This window comes from Falco cherrug, chromosome 12 (assembly GCF_023634085.1).
Source record: "Falco cherrug isolate bFalChe1 chromosome 12, bFalChe1.pri, whole genome shotgun sequence".
Taxonomy (NCBI): Eukaryota; Metazoa; Chordata; class Aves; order Falconiformes; family Falconidae; genus Falco; species Falco cherrug.
In genome coordinates this window covers 33,225,348-33,243,835 of record NC_073708.1, presented here as the reverse complement: position 1 = coordinate 33,243,835, position 18,488 = coordinate 33,225,348, and the positions used below count along the sequence as shown (strand labels likewise).

At 41.1% G+C, this 18,488-nt stretch overlaps 1 protein-coding gene across 9 annotated transcripts in view; it reads right to left on the bottom strand.

The window, feature by feature from the left end:
• The window catches only part of LEPR (leptin receptor), a 43,585-nt gene extending 26,406 nt beyond the window's left edge, over nucleotides 1-17,179 (bottom strand). For 5 of the 9 annotated variants that reach the window (XM_027803969.2, XM_027803973.2, XM_027803975.2 and 2 more), the window contains exons 1-4: nucleotides 11,581-16,589; nucleotides 8,848-9,156; nucleotides 7,692-7,809; nucleotides 697-902 (exon numbers count right to left, since the gene is read on the bottom strand). In XM_027803969.2, the coding sequence (XP_027659770.1) occupies nucleotides 697-902; nucleotides 7,692-7,809; nucleotides 8,848-9,156; nucleotides 11,581-11,650 (703 nt within the window). In that variant the 5' untranslated portion in view covers nucleotides 11,651-16,589. Of the gene's footprint in view, nucleotides 1-696; nucleotides 903-7,691; nucleotides 7,810-8,847; nucleotides 9,157-11,580; nucleotides 16,591-16,624; nucleotides 16,730-16,878 lie in introns of those variants that run through there. The other 4 variants (XM_055724819.1, XM_055724818.1, XM_027803970.2 and 1 more) reach the window with 4 other exon arrangements.
• Nucleotides 17,180-18,488: the final 1,309 nt, after the last annotated feature.

The window sequence follows — 18,488 nt, the reverse complement described above, 5'->3', positions numbered from 1 at the left end:
GTAGCATAATTTAAAAGCAGCATGATGCAAAAATGCAATCTCTCATCTTTAAAATTAGCCCACCCAGTTTTAACTTACTCTGCCTGCAAAGCACACCAGTGACGAAAAAGTTTATAAAAGTTGTATTATTTCCCCCCACAGCTGACAGAGTCCCCACCATTTTAAAATTTGCTAAGATCTGCAATAACTGTGCACATTGGATAGCAATACATATCGAATTCATTATGTCAGTATAGTTTTAACTTGATTAAATAGAGAAGGACGTTTTCCAACTTGGAAAACAAAGGTACTGTATGTGTAAGGAAGAAAGCATCAAGACAACAGAGCTGCTTGAGAAAAGAGATGGGTTTATTTGCTAAGGAAGCTTAGGAATAGCTTTCCCCCTTCCCCTCACTTTTTAACTTAAGATCTCAGCAACACAGACAAGCTCTACCACTGCCCCAGGCTCAGGCACAGGGAGGTCCTGATTAGAAATGAAAGCTCAAGTATGTTGACAGCCTGGCCTTTACTCAGTATGGTTTTGTACTAGAGCCCAGACAGGCATTAGGCAGCTAAGAAATGTGTACAGCACCACCCTGAGCAAGTGAGACAGCACCACGAAGCCTTTTCCTGTTCTGTCTGTGCCTTCGTTCTCCAGAAAAGACATCCTGCTGCTGTTCTCTATTTAAAAAGTTTTAAAATATAGGTCATACTTACTTATGTCTATGGGCTTGACTGACATCAAAGGTGACCACAGAGGTGTAACACCGATCACCATCTTCAGCCACATGATGTAAGTGTAGTTGAGCCTCAGAGAAGGCACGCAGCACTCACACTTGTCATACTCACTACAGTCACACGGAGCAACCATGATGGTCCCCTTCAGAGAGCTTGTAAATACATCTCCCAGTGACAGCTCTGATCTACAAGGGGGAAAAAAACAAACCATAAAACAAACCAGTATTGTTTTCTATACTCTATCTCAGTAGAGGAGGTTTGTCAATCTGAGTAAGCTTTATTTAACAAAAAAAAAAAAAAAAAAAAATGAAAAAAGTAAAAAAGGCAGTAATTGGAACCAATTGCTTTTCTGTGCTGTTTCTCCCCTTTTAAATGGCTTCCAAGTAAAGCAGTTTAAATGATTTTCATGAAAGTACCCCTAAGGTTTGATTTTAACCCTAGGGATAAGGTATTACTAAACTAGAGGATACCTGTTGTTTAGTCAGGCTAGCTTCTGATTCTGATGGCTGTTATTACTAGATACTTCTTAGACACACAAAGTTAGTTTACCTGACTAATTGGCAGCATTCTGTCACCCCCATAGAGATATCCATGAGGCACCAAAATAAATCTAAATAATTTAACATTCCTTCCAGCTTCTGCTACAACTAAGCAAGCAATATAACAATCAAAACCAATTATTCAAATGAAAAACAAGCTTTGGACTAACAAAAGGCTGAAGAACTCTACCATTCAGGACACATTTTAGTCCTCATTTTCAACATCTTCTAATATTTGGAAGAAGAAAAAGAGACACCCCTGTGTCCTCCAGAAGTCTTACCATTGTACAGTTAATTCCAAGATAAGGCTTTAATTGTTTTTAGGCACAGCATGTTTGTCTATTAGATAGTCTGGTGTTTCCTAGGAAAGCAAGTTACTTGCACACATTACTACTATTGTCTTGGACAGGCTCATGGAAAGTATTTATTAAGTAACTTATGCATTGTGCTTTTTTACCTTCTCACAGTAAAGCTCATGCGATTATTTTTGACCAAACGCTCAGATTTTGTTTCAAGGGTAGGGGTTGCCTTTTTTTTCCTCTCCTTTCTATGAACACACCTTCCTTGAGAGTTTAACATAAACAGGTTTTGATTACATAATCCACTGCAAAAATCGTATAGTCTAATAGCTGCATGGATATAACATATGTTTTATAAACATTTCAATTAGATTTTCTAATAATACGATTTTGATACATTTTAAATTAAATAAATGATAAAGTAGCATATACTGACACAAGCAGTCATGCATTAAGTCTTTTGATGCTGGCAAATGTTTTATAGGATACAAAACGAACATATGCATTCATATGGAAATAAATGCCATCACATTTAGTTTGTATCTCTAATACAGTTTTCCTTGGGTCACCTTCAAGAAGCAGCACAAAGAAAAGCCATAGTATTTCCCATGTACACATTAGTACACAGATGCTTTTCAAGTATGTTTTACAGGCATTTTTTAGAGCCATCCTCATGGGTTTGAGTGCTTTTATACATGATTTCAATCTCCATTGGCTTTAGTCAAACTATTTTCAATTTATGAAATAAATACCACACAAGTGGGCACAAAGCTGCTTCTACTCTAACAACCAGCAGTTCCCAAAGTGTTCTTCATTCTCATTTCCACTCCACAGATATTCTTTAGGTTCTTTCAAACACAGATACACTCTTATGGTGTACTGTAGGTACCCAGTGACACAGGCCTCCTTAAGGCAGTGAATTCAATAGCGTGAAAACTTTGTGGCCAAATTTCTCACAGCAGCAAAGCCAAGACAAATCCTGACAGTTAAGCCATCCTGGATTCTTTCCTGCTTTTGACATTTCACCCTCACAAAATAAGCGTATGTTTTAAATTGTTCTGAAGTAATTTTGGAATTATTTCTGTACAGTAAGGGGTTTACTAATCCAGAGAAAGAAATTCAAGTTAATAGAGTAAGAATCTTTTACAGAAAGTTTTGAGTAGTTTTATAGTTTCTATGACTCACTGTAACACTTGAATTCAGGGAGGGCAGAGAACTCTACATTGCAGAAGAAGGGACAAGATTTTCTGCTTTTTTTGGTTTTAGTCAATTCGGCATCTAGTGCAGTAGGACTACTGACAGTATCTATTGCCACAGAGCACAGGGAAGGGGGCATGATTCACTGATCCCATTACCATATTCTGCCCTACTTAAAACAGAAAAGGTCTAAAACTAGGGAGAGGCTGGAAGCAAACCAAGGGCTGATGAATTATGGGGCAAAGCCTGTACAAATCATGCGGACTGGGACTGCAGAGAAACCCCACAATATACACACACTGATCCACTTGAGTCAGGGCCCCCTAATCGTTCATTGGTCAACACACACATTATACATCCACCTTGGTTTTAGGATGCTCTCTGAAGCCAGTAACACAAGGATTTTCAGTAACACTGTGCCCTCATACCACCTGTACTCTGCAGTAATGACCCCATAAGCCATGCAGGTTCCTATGAATATATAGTTTACATTTATTAGTGCTGCAGTCAGTCAATACTGACATTCCTGAAATAATTTTTACCAGGACTCAGACTTGAGGACACAAGACTTAAGGAACCTTATGCTGATGGTATCTGGCAGACACACAGCTTTTAAATTACTTGGAATATTTTTGTTTTTATAGTTGTGGCTCCACTTGTTTCTCCTGAATTTCCTTTCAAAGACTTCACAGGGCATTCTTTTATGTTTCCTTACCTTCTACTGCTGCTCACAGATTTTATTAGTCTCAAAAAAACCACAATCAATCCATAAGAATGTAGTCTTTTCATCAAACCGTGTCTTTAGTCTGATCTATCTGGAAAGCAGTTACCACCACATACCCCTCCCACCCTCATCTTTCTCCGAATCATTCCTAATAATTATGTCATTTTTACCCAGACTGAGCCTATATGCACCCAGACTACCACCTGTGTACAGGAGGGGAAAAAAAAATGTGCTATAGAGTTCCTTCTCACGTTGTGTTGTGCCAATATTCTGTTTCAAAGGCTACTCATTTGGGAGTAAACAGGCATGGGTTACTTCTCCCTGCTCCCACTTCACAAACCTTTTCATAAAAAGCTGTGTATAGAAATGCAAGTGTAACTGGAGGAAAACCCTGTGGCTCCATGTCAGGCAGGTCTTCCACCCTTGTGATAAGAGCATTACCAGTATCTCACTTCCACGCTGTAGGCTTCCCTTACAGCTCACTACCTCTTGCAAGCAACCAGGGCAAAGCAATAGGAAAGACCAAGCTATGCTATCAAGACGCCAGGTCCACTCCTGGAAGAAGACATCCACATACTAAGAAACCAGGTAATGAGCTTTGCATTTCTGTGAACTTACACAACACAGGGACTATCTCCCAAAATTGAGTCTGGGATAAGAGAATAGATCAATGGAGGACATGATCATGTGGGGCCCCCACACCAACTTATTCCAAATTGTCAAGCCTGGGTTAAATGTATGAAAGCCAATTACAAGCAAAACAACAGAAAGCCAAAGTATTTTGGAGAACTGCAGCAGCCTGGGACTGCACGAGCAGCCTGTCATCTTCAGTTTGGCTGCAGATGGATCCAGTCACAGAATAACCATTTTTCCTAAGCTGTGGGTACTGACTTTAGAGGAGCTTATGCTTATAAAGCCTTCTGAAGTTCAGGAGAGGTCAGTGCCTTCATGCAGTAGAAGGAGAGGAGAAAGTTTGAGTAAGCTTAAATCAAAGCAATGGGCTATTAAAAACTAGAGTTTTCCATCAGACTTGCAGCACACTGAGAGAAGCTATAAATCCTGGTTCAACAAGCACTTTACATCACGCAACAGTGATCAGACTTAGGCCAGATCCAAACTGTGGTGAGGGGAAGGAAAGTCAGAGGGCTTGTAATATACATGAGTATATACCGTGTTCCCATTCAGTTTTATATGCGGGCCTGCTGGCCTTGGAAAGATTTTTCTTGGCACAGAGAGGTAAGCAAAACCAGATAGGTACTAAGCATATGAACTTCTGTGAATGGATTACCACAGCCCAACTCTTCAGATTCAACAGAAAACTAGTGAACTGGACTTAAGTTTTAATGGCTGGCAAAGAAGGGAGGGACAATGCACAAAGGCAATGTGCCTTTTAGCTGGAAACATGGGGCTGAAGCATAAGACACTGCAGAAGAGGGGAAAAAAAATAAAATACTGCATGCCCTGAACCACAGAAGTAATTAACATTGCAACAAGGGCATGTGTCCAAGGCTTGCTTTGCTTTTCCACTCCAAACACTTAACTTTTTCAGTTGTGTACAGATAGTTTTTTTTTAGTTAACACCTTAACACCTCCTAAATGTTTTGTACTTTGGTGCACAATTCAACCATACTTCAGAAGGTTTTATTACTTATGCTAAATTAATCTGCGGCCCTGTGGTAAACTTTTACATTTTAAATTAGACACTGCAGAATGTCTTTACTGAATTCCAATCATTTTCTTGCAATTGGAACACCTAACCGAAAACAAAGAAATACATGAACTTCTACAATTCCTCTAATTTCAGGGAACGTACATCATCACATTTAGGTAGCTATGTTGAGACAAAACAGAAACAGGGTCACCACTGTAACTCTGCTTTCAATATTTCTATATACTGTGTTTCTGCAAGCACTACTACCTTTATTAGGAATTGAGAGAGCAAAGCTGTCTGAGGTTCTAAGGATTTTCAATAATTATATATCAATGTACTTGATATATAGTAGCCCTAGGACAATACTTATTTGAACAAGCTGCCCCATTAAACTGCAGAACATCTGATGGCTGCCTAGCTCATGAGAGTGCAAGTCTCTAATGAAAAGTTAAAGTTCTCCAGCTGAAGAAGACTGTGTATAGCTGATGCACTGAACTAAGCCACCAGTCTTGAGGCAAACTGCATGATTTATCTTTAAAAACATGGGAACCTAGGGCCAGAACTGAAGGAGAGCCTCACAGGTACTTCAAATACATCAAAAATATGAGTACACCCTATACATCACCATCTGCTGAAAGGGCAAATTATAATCAGTGCTCAAAATTAAACTGGGAGCATTCATGGGTGTCACTATGAAAGGATCCCTGAGGCTAAGTGATTTCAGTTAATGTAATTAACCACCAGGGTTTACAGCATGCCTAGAATACATAACACTGGAAAGATCACTCACTTTTGTTAGACAATTAACCTAATTTGTCTAATTAAGATTCAGAATAATCCTCCTTCTCCCAGAGACATACTGCAAGGGAAGGTAAAAGCCCTGTCGTTACCCTTGCTTGAGCCTCGTACATAATACTGTCATAGCACTGTTTTGGACGGAACAGAACATTTTCTATTCAAAGTAACTTGATACCATTTACAAGCAGGCAAACTGTGGATGTATAAAATAAGAGGATACTACTTTAATGCTGAAAAAATTAAAAGCTTTTGAGGACCCAAGCTTTTTTGTTGTAGATTCTTCTAGGTCATTATTTTTGTACATTACCCGTCCTGTATGTGAGAATTCTGGCTTGATTTCCAGACTCCCAGGGAGAAACACATGCCAAGAATGCATATTTTTAAAACTGGGAATGTTTTCAAGGTATTTTGGCTGATGTGAATAAAATGTTAAGGTATCAGCAAGCCAACAGGGAAAGCTGTCATCTTATCAAAGTCTGAAAAATGCTTTGCTAGCTGCTCCCCCAGAACATAGGGACTCTAAAAGAAAAATATTAATATGAAACCTGGGGAGCGAAACAAGTTCTCCAATGTCAGGGGCTGCACTGCATCTCACCTATGCAGCAAAAAGTCATCAAAAACAGAACAAGGACTTTAGTGAGTCTATAAGGGCCTGCTCTCATAAATTGCATGACACTTACTGAATTCCCTTCATTAACACAAAGAACTTCATCCCAGCACGGACTCAAAACTGTTGTTCCATGGATGTTAGGCATACCAAAAAACCCCAACAAACCAATACAGAGATTCCTACACAAGGATTACTGGCAAAGATTTATCTATTGCAGTTGAGACTGGATGGAACAGAGGCAAAGTCAGATCTGCTTCTCCCACCAACACACATGTAATGGTATTTCAGGAATCAAAGTAATGAGGAACACTGGAAATAGGAACACACTTAAAATCTGATTTCAGCTTTAAAGTACTATGCCAACTAAACAACCATATTTATTACTAGTTAATATACTTGCTTTCTACCCTGACTACAGGGCTAATTTTTGACAAGTGACTTCTGGCCTTTTAAGTAGAAGTCATCACCTGTAAGTGCAGCTAATTCAACTATTTGTATTTAGCCTGTTACCCAAGGAAATTAAGCCTGTGTGTTCATGTCATTCCTTCCAGCCCATCGGTAATTCAGAAAAACCCCAGTGTGGTTTCATAAGTGGAATCAAATAGATCTTTTTATGATCAGATCAGGCAGGTCATGCATACAAGACCTGCCCACCCCACAGTCAGGACGATTACCATTCCAGAGAATATTTACCACAGTGACAACTGCACAGGGGGGTGTCTCTCAGGGGCATTAATGTGATTAGAGTAGCGCTTGGCACTGTATTAAATGTTAAGTAACATAATTAATTCCAGAGAGAACACATTCTGGTCAAAATCACAAAAAAGGCAGAACCAAGATCACAGCTTTACTATTAGGCAATTTTAACAGCAAAGATATTTCAGCAAATCAACACTAATTTCATTAAAGCACTTTAAGAAACATGGAAAGACAGAGGAGGGTGATACTCCATTCCAACCATTTCTCAAAGACAGAAACATAAACTTTCCATATTGTCCAAGATTACTTTTAGGTAAGACAAAGGTATGTAACACATCACCCGCTTGCAAAGCTAATGCTACTACTGTGCTGCAAGCTTGAGGCTAATGTTGATGTTTTAGAAAATTCTTTCAGATTTCTAATGCTAGTAGTGACAAATTTAACAGTGTGTACTTACACAGCATATAAAAGATTAACCTTCATGTCGTCTCTCAAGTACAGCTTCAAAAACCGTAGGCTACAAACTAACAGGTCCAGCTTGCCTTTAATCCAACATTCAATGTTCCAATTTGAATCTGAAGAAAGGGATTAAACATTTCTGAACTACATTAAAAAAAACAAAACAAACCAAACCCAAACAACTGAAGAGACAGGATAAAATTCACTCACAAAGAGAGGACAAGTAACAGATATTCACAAAGGTGAGGCTGGACCACAAGTGTGCCAATGTTTATGAATAATCTGTGCTGACTTGGGTACCAGTATATGCCCCTAAACACTTAAAAGGCTAACAACCTATGTGATACTGCTGCATTCTAATTACTTGAAAAGGAATATATTTTACCTGACTTTATAGACAAGACCACAAGGGGAAGAAAGAAATTAAGCTGCTGGTTGAGGTTTTGCTACTATTAACTGGTACAATCTCTATGTAGCTGTACTGTGTACACTGTGCACATACATATGCGGCTATACTGCATACACAACAGCAACAAAAGTAGCGTGGCAGTGTTTAACAGAGATTTATTTGTTCCATAGGACAGTTCTTGTAAAATGAAATTCTACTCTACTGAGGCCAGTGAGATTCCTGCCACTGACAGCAGTACACCAACAGGCCAGTATGCTGCTCAGAGACTACGGTTTACAGGAGGGAAAAGACAGCTTGGAAAAAATAATTCAATCTAATCCATGTACAGATACTAAGGCATTATAATCCAGGCAGAAAAGATGGCACTTGCTTTCCAACTCCCCTGCCTCCCGAGGGAGTTTAAAGCCCATATCCACAAAAATATTTTAAATATTTCTCATAGCATCTAAACATTTTTTAATATCTGGGCTTATATCGTTATATGCAGTGCTACATATTTTATTCAGAATTCCTCTAGAAAGCCAGCCAGCTTCCCCATCCCCCCCCCCCCCCCTTGAAAATGTACTATACAATTTCCTTCATCTCCTACTACAGACATCCATGAGAAAGGATTTTACCATACTATGTAGTCTTCTTTGGATAAAAATGAACACCCATTAACACAACTCCCCTCCTCCCAAACAACAAAAAAACCCAACCATTTTTTCAAGAAGTAACTTCTAATGCCCTTGAATGGAAAACCTACCTATTTCCTGAGAAGCAGAGATATTTATTTCTGAAGGAATAAACTTCCTTGCTTGCATGCTTGCTCTGTACAAAGAACAATCAATGTTGTTATCACTCCAAAGGCAACACAGAAAACTTTCTTCGTTCATTAGCAAAGGCAGCTTGGTTTTGGATGCTCCATGCTCTCTCCTCAAACCAGACCAGCTCTCTACAACTCCAGCAGAGAAAGGACTCAGAAACGTCTCATTCAGTAGCCTATAAGGTAATGTAAAGTTCCTGGGAGGAATCTGGTGGACCATGCAGTGAGCAACTGCCATTTGAAGAAAATCTGCAAATATAAAGGCAAAGATATCAGATATAAAACAAAAAGTTCATATTATTTGACAATGACAATAGAGTGGCTGATGACTTGCAATCCAGCTCTTGTAACATGGCTTCATTACTGTACAAAAATTAATCCCACTGCAAATATAATACATTGTCACAGCATAACTGTTAAATACCAAAGAATAGTATTACAAGAATATATGACTGGATGTAACCACACAACCCCAGGACATTATCTGGGAAATGAGATGTAGAAAAAGAATAGTCTTTTCCATCAGACTTACATTCTTCAAAATAAATCACTCTGACCACATTTGTAGCTTTTGTTGGTAAGTCATAGCTTGAATTACATTAACAATGATTTTGAGAACGATGAGCATGTCTGTTTTGGAAATAGCTTACTGTAAAATACTGCATGAGTTTCAAAAATTACAGCTCTAGTTACAGAAAGGCACTTGGGTTGTCTGTGCACTCTGTGTTTAGCTTTTTGACCAGTAAGGAAATAAATATTTTAATCAATTAATTAGATGGAAATTAATTGATGCTCTATGCCTTGCAATAGCCAAAAAAAGATAAAACCAGAACTTCTCTAGCACTGTTTGATTAATAGCACACAAACGTAACCTAAAAAATATAAAAACACAAAGCTTTTAAAAAGGTAGATGCATGCTACCCGCAAGCAGACACTGTGTTACTATGCACTGTGTTAAACTGTTTCATTTTCTCTTTACACAGATTTTGTATAGTCATATTCCTGAAGGCTTCTGCTCTTCCTTCCTCTCTCATTTAACAGAATTTTTGCCTCTGTAAATATCAGCTTCATTAGGCCTCCTGGCTGCATGCAGAGGATTCAGTTAGAACAGATACTAGTTCATAATACAATAGATAAAAAAGGATAAATGAGTAAAGTGACATGACTGCCCATGAAGCAGGAGGTAACTAACATACTACCCAATTCACAGTGTCAAATGGGGGGCAGGAAGAGATTCCTGATCTCTTTTTCTATATAAAAAACCCAACCAAAAAAAAAAATTCCCCCTCGCATACCACACCAGACAATTTCAAGGGATTAATTAAACCCTATAAAGTCAAAATGTGTGCAGCTACTTTCTACTTCTTCAGAAATGTAAAAAATTTTAAAAAATGTTAGAAGAACTATAATGCACTGCAATGCAGAAGGTTTAATACAGGACTGCTACAGCTCTTAAATGCCTGTTAATAAACTGCGGCATGCATTAAAAATGTCTTCCAGCTACAGCTGTAACAGTTTGTCCATGACAGAGATGCAGAGGAAGCCACCGCTTACAGTTCTTTCCCCAGAATACAGCACACATGCACATCTGGATTAACAGCTACAAAGATGCCAGCCCTGGCTATTTGCTTATTCAGAACCAGACAGAGATGGCCACTCAGTAGAAACACTGATTTTCAGTCGTGACAGGCCATCAGATAGTGACAAACTACTCTGAAGCCCAATGAAAGCTCACCAAGGCGTCCAGGTTTTCTAATTAAAAGGTATGCAATATGTTTAGATTACATAAAATAGTTAAAAGAAGGCTGTATAATGCAATACTTGATACTGAGTAGATAAAGGCAAGTATATAGAAAGATAAAGATGTATACATATACAAAAGAGATATATCAATATATAAAGATGTATATGTATATAGAAAAGATACAGAAACCTAACGATTTATTCATCTTTTGTGAAGGTACAAGAGAACACAAATTTTGAAGCGAACTTCATTGGATTACAGCAACTGCTTTCTCCCTAAGCATCATCACCAAAAGTCTTTAAACAGTTCTTATTTTAATGAAAAAAATGAAAGGTAAATACCAGCTGACCCTGAACAGCATACAGCAATATTGTTACAGACATTTCCCAGACAGAAAACCAATTTGTTATACCCTCCATTTGCAGTTAATAGAGGACCCTTTATTAGCACTGTGCACATGAAAGCAGCAATGTCAGCTACCTGAAAAAGCAGAGCTCAAGCTCGAAGTGACACCCTGGCTACACTGAACTAAACAAAAACTGCAGTTCTGATGGAACAGGGATTTTTCCTTCTGCTTTTGGACCTATTAGGATCACAAAAAATTGCCCGTGAACTTTTATCTTACCAAATTTTGCCTGGGGCATTTATTTGAAGACATCTTGACTCACCACATACTCTCTACTGATGTTTCCTGATCTTAAGAGTCAGTTGCACTGCTTTTTTTGGATAAGACACACAGGCACAACCCTGAGAGTGTCAACATTTCAATTCTGCACAATAACAACATCAGGTCCTTTGTATATTCCAGTTGCATGTTGTGATAAGATACTAATCCAGTAGAATGACTTGAAACACCACTGTAGAATAGAAATGGTGATTACTCTTCGTTCTACAAAATTTCCACCAGACTTATTTTTTTAGTAACTTACCCAACAACATAAACACAGTCAGAATGATTTGCCAATACATCTTGTTTTGTAGCACTGATCTGAAAAACATAGAGAAAACTAACTGAGAGCTAATAATTATCAGTCTGTTTTTTCATTGAGGTTTCATTTTGCTGCACTTCAGTTAATTTGATGTTCACACCTCTGTAAATAGAAAGGAAGTACAAAATCAGAATGCTATTTGAGGAAAAAAACCAACCATTGCTTAGAAAATGAATTAGATATCAATACAGCCCTTCTTTCATCATTAGAGCTATATAGTACCTCATTTCTCCGGGCCTTTGCTGATCGTTGTTCACCTTCTGGGTTTGGTCATCTGAACGGCACTACAAATCCAAACTATCAAAATGCCCTCCAAAACATCCTCATTCCTTAAATATTTCTGAGAACAGTTTCCTTGAGAACACCTATGTTGGCAAAAGAATTGGTGCCAATGCTATGTAATCCACTGGCTTTTCAGTTTGGGGGTGCCTGTACTGTGCTATATATGCACATATGTACTGCATGATACCTACACTCATCTGCAGTGGGACAACCTCTGAAGTGGCTAATAGCAGCTGGCTCTGCAGCCTGGAAGGAAAGCGTATGTGGTCACAGAAGACCAGGAGGAAAGAAAAAGGGTGATCCCTGCCTGTTTTTTACTGTTCCTGTCAGTGCGCAGTCTGAGTATGTTTCCATTGTCTCACCCAGGACAGTGCCTCAACAAGTCCCCGCAGAGTGGAAGGCCAGCCCCACAAAGGAACTTGTGGCTCCTAAGAAAACCAAATAATTTTTTTTATAATGAAGAAAGCGACCCCCTGCTCAGAGCTATCCCTCCCCTCCCATTTGGCCCTCACGAGAGACTTCAATATGACCATCCAGCGACTGTAACGCTGCTTTAAGTCTTGACCATGGCTTAAAGCAGAGGTGATTCAATAGGCACAGCTGTCTGCCTGAAGGAGCAGACAACTGATCAAGTGAAGTTACAATATTTCACTATTCTTGCCTCCTGGCAAGCTCTCCCACAAGGAAAGCCCTTGCAAATTCAGCTGGGGCTGGAGCCAAGCCATTTCTTCAGCACAGACCATCTTCATTTTGCTCTGCAAGATGAGCCTGTCCCATCCACTTTTCTCACCATTCACCCAGGTTATAATCAGGGTACTTTTTAAGCTACATTTTGAGCAATTAAAGAGGAAAGCTCAAAATTTCAAAGGCAGTGCTTCACAACCCCCTACTTAGAGGAAAATTTGCCTCTCAGCACAGCTGTTAGGAGGCCAGCCTTACCTGTATCTCTTCCATTAGTCTATTTTCTAATAGGTGAGCCATGAAGGCCAGAGGAATTACCTATCTACGACCTTTATTAAGTCTGTCACTTCACAAAGATACAGGCTGGGATTACATCCAAAAGCCTATGATTTAAGTTACCTAGTTTTCTTTCTCTGAGTTCCTGACTGAAGAAAAAAAACCCCACAACCTTTTAAAATAATTTACTTGGCATAAGCATACAGTATTCATACTATTAAACGTATAGCTTAATGAAAAACAGTCCATGTTCCTCTTTTACAGGTGCAACAACAATCTGCTGTTCATAGCTCAACCACTTCTCAGCAGGAAACTGGCAGAGATAATTTCCATATGTTGTACAAGAAAATTAGATATACATTTCAAAAGCTTTTAAAATTATAGGGCATGGATGTTACTGCAAATGCTTTAAAGCTCTCACTTTCAAAACACGTAAAAAATTTCCACCATCATGAGCTCTAAATAATCCATGAAGTTATGGTCCATCACTTGCTTTCCCGTCATAGGCACTGCAAGAAGCAAAAGCTGTCACCCAGACACCTTAGCCCTATTGCTCCTAGGTGTTTGAAGGAAAGAACCACTATTTTGGTGACTACAAATATTTCATTGTACTATTTCAAAGCAGAATGTGAAACAGCATCTCTCATTTGTTCCTGGAAATAAGATGACAAATAGTTAATTGTGTTAACAGCAGCCGCTGTGTTAGTTTCACCCATGCCATACCTACTGTAGACTGAAATAAAGCAACCACAGATCCTCAGAACGACAATTACCTCAAAGGAGTCACAAGTATGTAGTCTGCTAAAGATAAAGGCATTTTCACTTCCTGCTGCCATAAAAATGACCAGATGGAGCAATCACAAAGATTCTGTAATCAGCACTAATTTAAACCATAATTAAGAATATTTGGTCCAGAAGGCAAAAATACAGTTCAGACTAGCTAGAGACATCTTCTCTGTTACTTCTATTACTTTAATCTAGGCTGATTTTTTAAAAAGATGTTTGTTTTTATTTAATCCTGGTTCCAAGAACATTCATGAACAGAAAAAAAAGTGCCGTACATGATCAAAAAGCAATGTAAGCTGCATGTCACCAGCATTAGCTCTCTTTCTGTTCAAAGTTCAGTATTGCTTGTGTAAACTTTACACAGGAATTGGGTAAAAACAGGTATCTACAGACAACTCCCAGGAGAAGATGAATGTACTACTAGACCAGACAGGGCTGCCCTGTATCTTTTCTGGTGAGAATACTGAACTCACCAGAATTCCTCACTTCACTGTAAGAGAGAATCCAAGTTTTACAAGGAAGTTACAGGGAACAGGAAGTTAAATATAGGAGAATTATTAAAACTTGTAACAATAACTCTGTCCCAGAGAAACTAAGTTAACACAGCAAGGACAAATGGCTTAATGCATGACTGGGGAATTATCCATACAAATGGAAGGAATCAAAGCCCATTTTAACACATCGATCTTAAGATGCTGCATTCTGAAACCACCAACTTTGCTGCTGCTGTGTACAAAACCGTATTCCAATTTCATGTGTAAATAGTGTGTTCCCCTCCACAGTAACCACTGTACAAAAACACTGTAACATGCGGAGTCCCTGCCTTGACAAAAACATCTGGTTAAAAACAGCAGATATGACAAGCGAGGAGGAAAACAATGACAAAGTTAAGACCATTCCTCTTTACAGGCTGCCTGAAAAGTCATACAATCCATTGGCATATCAGCATGGGAAACATTTTCAGCACAGCCTGAAACAGGCATGGCTGGTGATCCACAAACACCTGCTCACTGGGCACAGAAAATGCACTGAAAATTTTCATGTTCCTTCTGGAGCTGCCTTGTTTTTCAGTTTCTTGTCTTGACAACTTAAATTTCTTCATGTCTCCTTTCTGAACTACAAACAGAAAGGGTTGACGTGAAAAGAGGACTGCTACATGAGGCAGGTCTACCTGTCCGGTTCGAACATCAATGAACAGAGGGTGGCACTGGTGACTAAGAGTGCCAGGTCTCTACAGCCCATCCTGGACCCAGCAGAGTAGCACAACCCTGGCACCACTAAACACAACTCAAATTCTCACAGACTTTTACAGGGACTAAGACTAGATGAGCAAATATTGCAACATCAGAGCCTTACATATTAGTGGTATCCAGTGAGCAATTTCAAAGCCTACAGTGATTTACAGAAACTCAGTTGCCAGGATCTAATTTTTTTCCCCTCAAGTGAGGTACCACACATACATACAGGGTCATGAGTATCATTTTTTTCTTTTTCTTATTCTCACCCTCCCAAAGAAAACAACAACAGCTGCTAGTTAATGGGAAACAGGAACATAATACTGCAAGCATACAAACCGTCCCCGACTTTTGCGAGCACTCCACTACAGCTGTTTTTAAATATTTAAAAGATCTCTACAAAGCATAAAAATATTTTACTGATATTGGCTACACACAGCGTCCTTTGGCCTGCTCTTTGAGGGTGCTGAGGGCTTTCCAGTTCTGTTGGTTTTGGCAAGACCAGTGGTTCTCAGTCAGCCCTCCTGGGCATGGAGTTTCATTGCATTTGTCATTTATTATATAGTAAACACTATTATTAAGAGTTCAGAGTAAATGGAGCACACAAAATAGCAATGAACATGACTTGCATTGAATTATTTTGCTTTCTAGTAGTAAAGCTTTAACCGAAGCAACCCAAGTTGCATGTCTCCTCACACACTAAGTACAGTAGAACTAGCAGCAGAGTACCCTTGTCCCACCCGTGCATGACTGCCAGGCAAAAGCACAGCTACAAAATCAGGCTCCAAGCCTGCTAATGGAGCCTCTCTTCTGAAACTCAACAGCACAATGTCCCAAACTCCACTGTCTCCAGACTGTCCAATTTCTCTTGCTTGTACTGAACCTACCCCCCCATTTCACAAAGAGCTGCGCTGCTCGAAGGTGGGCTCCCTTCGCCAGCCCACCGCAGAGAGGGCAGGCAGGGGGCCCAGCAGCACTGCACTTGCATTTGCTCCTGCAGCTCCTCTATCACAGCACCAAACGCAGCACTGATGTCTGTGTGTGCTCGTGATGCACAGTTTGAGACCTAACTTTCATAAATATTCCCAATTTTAAGCTAGCAATAGAGAAAAGTGCTTTTAATAAATGTTTTCCCTCACTGTTGCCCGCTGATGAATGCACATTTGTTTTTCCTTGCGTGCAGCTGTAGCAGAGCTCTTGTAATTATCTGGCACTTAAAGCTCCTTCATATTATTTCCTTACTTAGTAGTTAAGGGTTCTCAGTGTTTTCATCACAAATTCTATTTACAAATGCTGTAGCAATAATTGATGTTACATTTCCAAAGTGCCCTTCTATCCGACAGGACTGTAATGGCTCCTGCAGTATTAGTGACTCACAACCCACATCCAGAGAGATGGGTTTCTTTTGCTTCAGACACTAAACCCTCAAGAGGTAAAAAGCAAGAAAAAAGTCCGACGCGGGGTGCACCACGCCAGCCCCCGCAGCTGCTGGGGCTTTCGGAAGGCGATCCGTGTGGGAAAGACCAATCGCCCACGAGCTGTGCGGGCTTTTGGCGAAAGCCCCCCGGGTGTCGCAGCCCCCCGCTGCCAGGCGGGAAAGCGCCGACCGGGGAGCGCCTCAGGCCCGCGGCGGGAAGGCAGCGGCCCGCGGCAAGCCGCGAGAAATCCGAATTGAAGAAGTAAGGGGAGGGGGGGGGAAGAAAAAATAAATTAAATTCACCGACCTAGTTAGCTTCGTTCCCGGAGTCTTCACCGACAGCCGAAGTCACGCCGCGGCCGTCATGCCCGCTGCCCCGCCGGGGCGCAGGAGGGGCCCCGGCGCAGCCCGCGCCGCCGCCGGACCGTGCTGGCCGCGGCCCCGCCTCGTCCCGGCGGCGCGGCTCGCCCGCCCGCCCGCCCTTACCTCAGCACAGCACACCGCACCGCACGGGCCGCCCGCCCTCACCTCAGCACACCGCACCGCACCGCCCGCTCTTACCTCAGCACACCGCACGGCGCGGCGCGGCGGCGGCCCGTAACCCCCCTCACGCACAAGGTGCCGGGGCAGTGGGGGAACTCGAGAACGCGGCGTCCGAGCCCCCCTCACAGCGCAGGGACGGGGTGGCGCTTCCCCTTGCGGACCTCAATTCCTCACAGGCAGCAGGTCGCTGAGGAAAATAAAGTTTACGCCTTCCGCGCGGTCCCAGCCGGTGAGGCGGGACGCGTGTGAAGCCGGGGCCGCGCAGAGGCGGCACCCGCGGGCGGCCGGGCCGCGCCCAGCAGGTGCGTGCCCCGTGCCTCAGCAGCCGCCGCCACTGCGAGCTGGCAGCCCGCCCCCGGCCCCCTCACCCCCTGGGGCCGCCCCGAGCCTGCCCGCCCCCGGCCCCCTCACCGCCCCGAGCCCCCTCGGGCCGCCCGCAGCAGCCAGGCCGTAGTGCCTCCCTCAGAGGCCGGGACAGCCACATGCCATCCCGCCTCCCTTCCGCAAAGCGCACAAGTCCAAAGTGCCTCGGCTGAAGTTCCCCCCTGCTCGCACCTTGCCCCGGGCGCTGTGACACTGACACCGCCGCTGTGACACTGCCACTGCAGGAGTTTGTCCAGGAGAAATTCAGGGAGAAGGGGGAGTGAATATTTAAAGTTTTCCTCGTCTGACAGCCTAATGCATTACGATAATTATAGAAGGAAACTTAATGACAGGTTTTTGTGTTTGGTTTTTTTTAATGCAGAGTGGGACTATTTTACCTAGAGAACCTTCAGGGAACAATCAGTGCTGTCTGGAGCCACACAAACGTTTGTTAAGAATTTAATTAACATTCAGCATAAGTATTCCGGTTAGTGGTTTTAACAGTGGAGGCTGTACAAAACAACCAATTATTAATGGAAAAGGTGACATAAACCAGAAGCATAGTGTGCTTTCTGGCTATTACACCTATTCATTTTAAGTCTCAAGGATCTCTGCATTTTCACAAAATTATAAACATGAATGTTGTGAATTATTATTAACACAAACATGCCTACTTGTCAGCAGAAAGACAAAGATTAGTGTTCTAAAAAAAAACCAAACTGATTCAGATACACTTCTTTTAAATGGCACATTAAGCAGTGCTATGCAGTTTGGTTTTGACGATTTGTTGACACAGATAATTATTTCCCATTATTGGAAAAGCTACACATTTCCGTGAACAACCTGGATGCAGAGACTATTTTCATCTCCTCTTTACTATACTACTCTTCTGTAGCTAATGACGTTTTAATATCAGCTATATAGAGACTGTTATCACAAAGATTTTGTTTAACTTAAAAATCCCGAGCCTAAAGAAATTGACAGTGAAAATTAGTAACTAGAACTAATTTTGAATCCCAACCTTTAATTGTTAAAATGAGTTCTTCAGGTATTAAATTCATGAAGACCGGGTCTGAAGTTGCAGAAGTGAAACCATCCCCAGGCTATACAGCACAGTTCTAAAATGAAGAACGAATACACCACAGCAATCTGTCCTTCTCCAAAAAGCTATACCTTACATAGCTCAGGAGACACCTTCACATGGAAGTCAGAAGTCCAGTTACTAAGACTAAAAAAAAAGCCCCTTTCCTGCAGGTTTGTTTGTT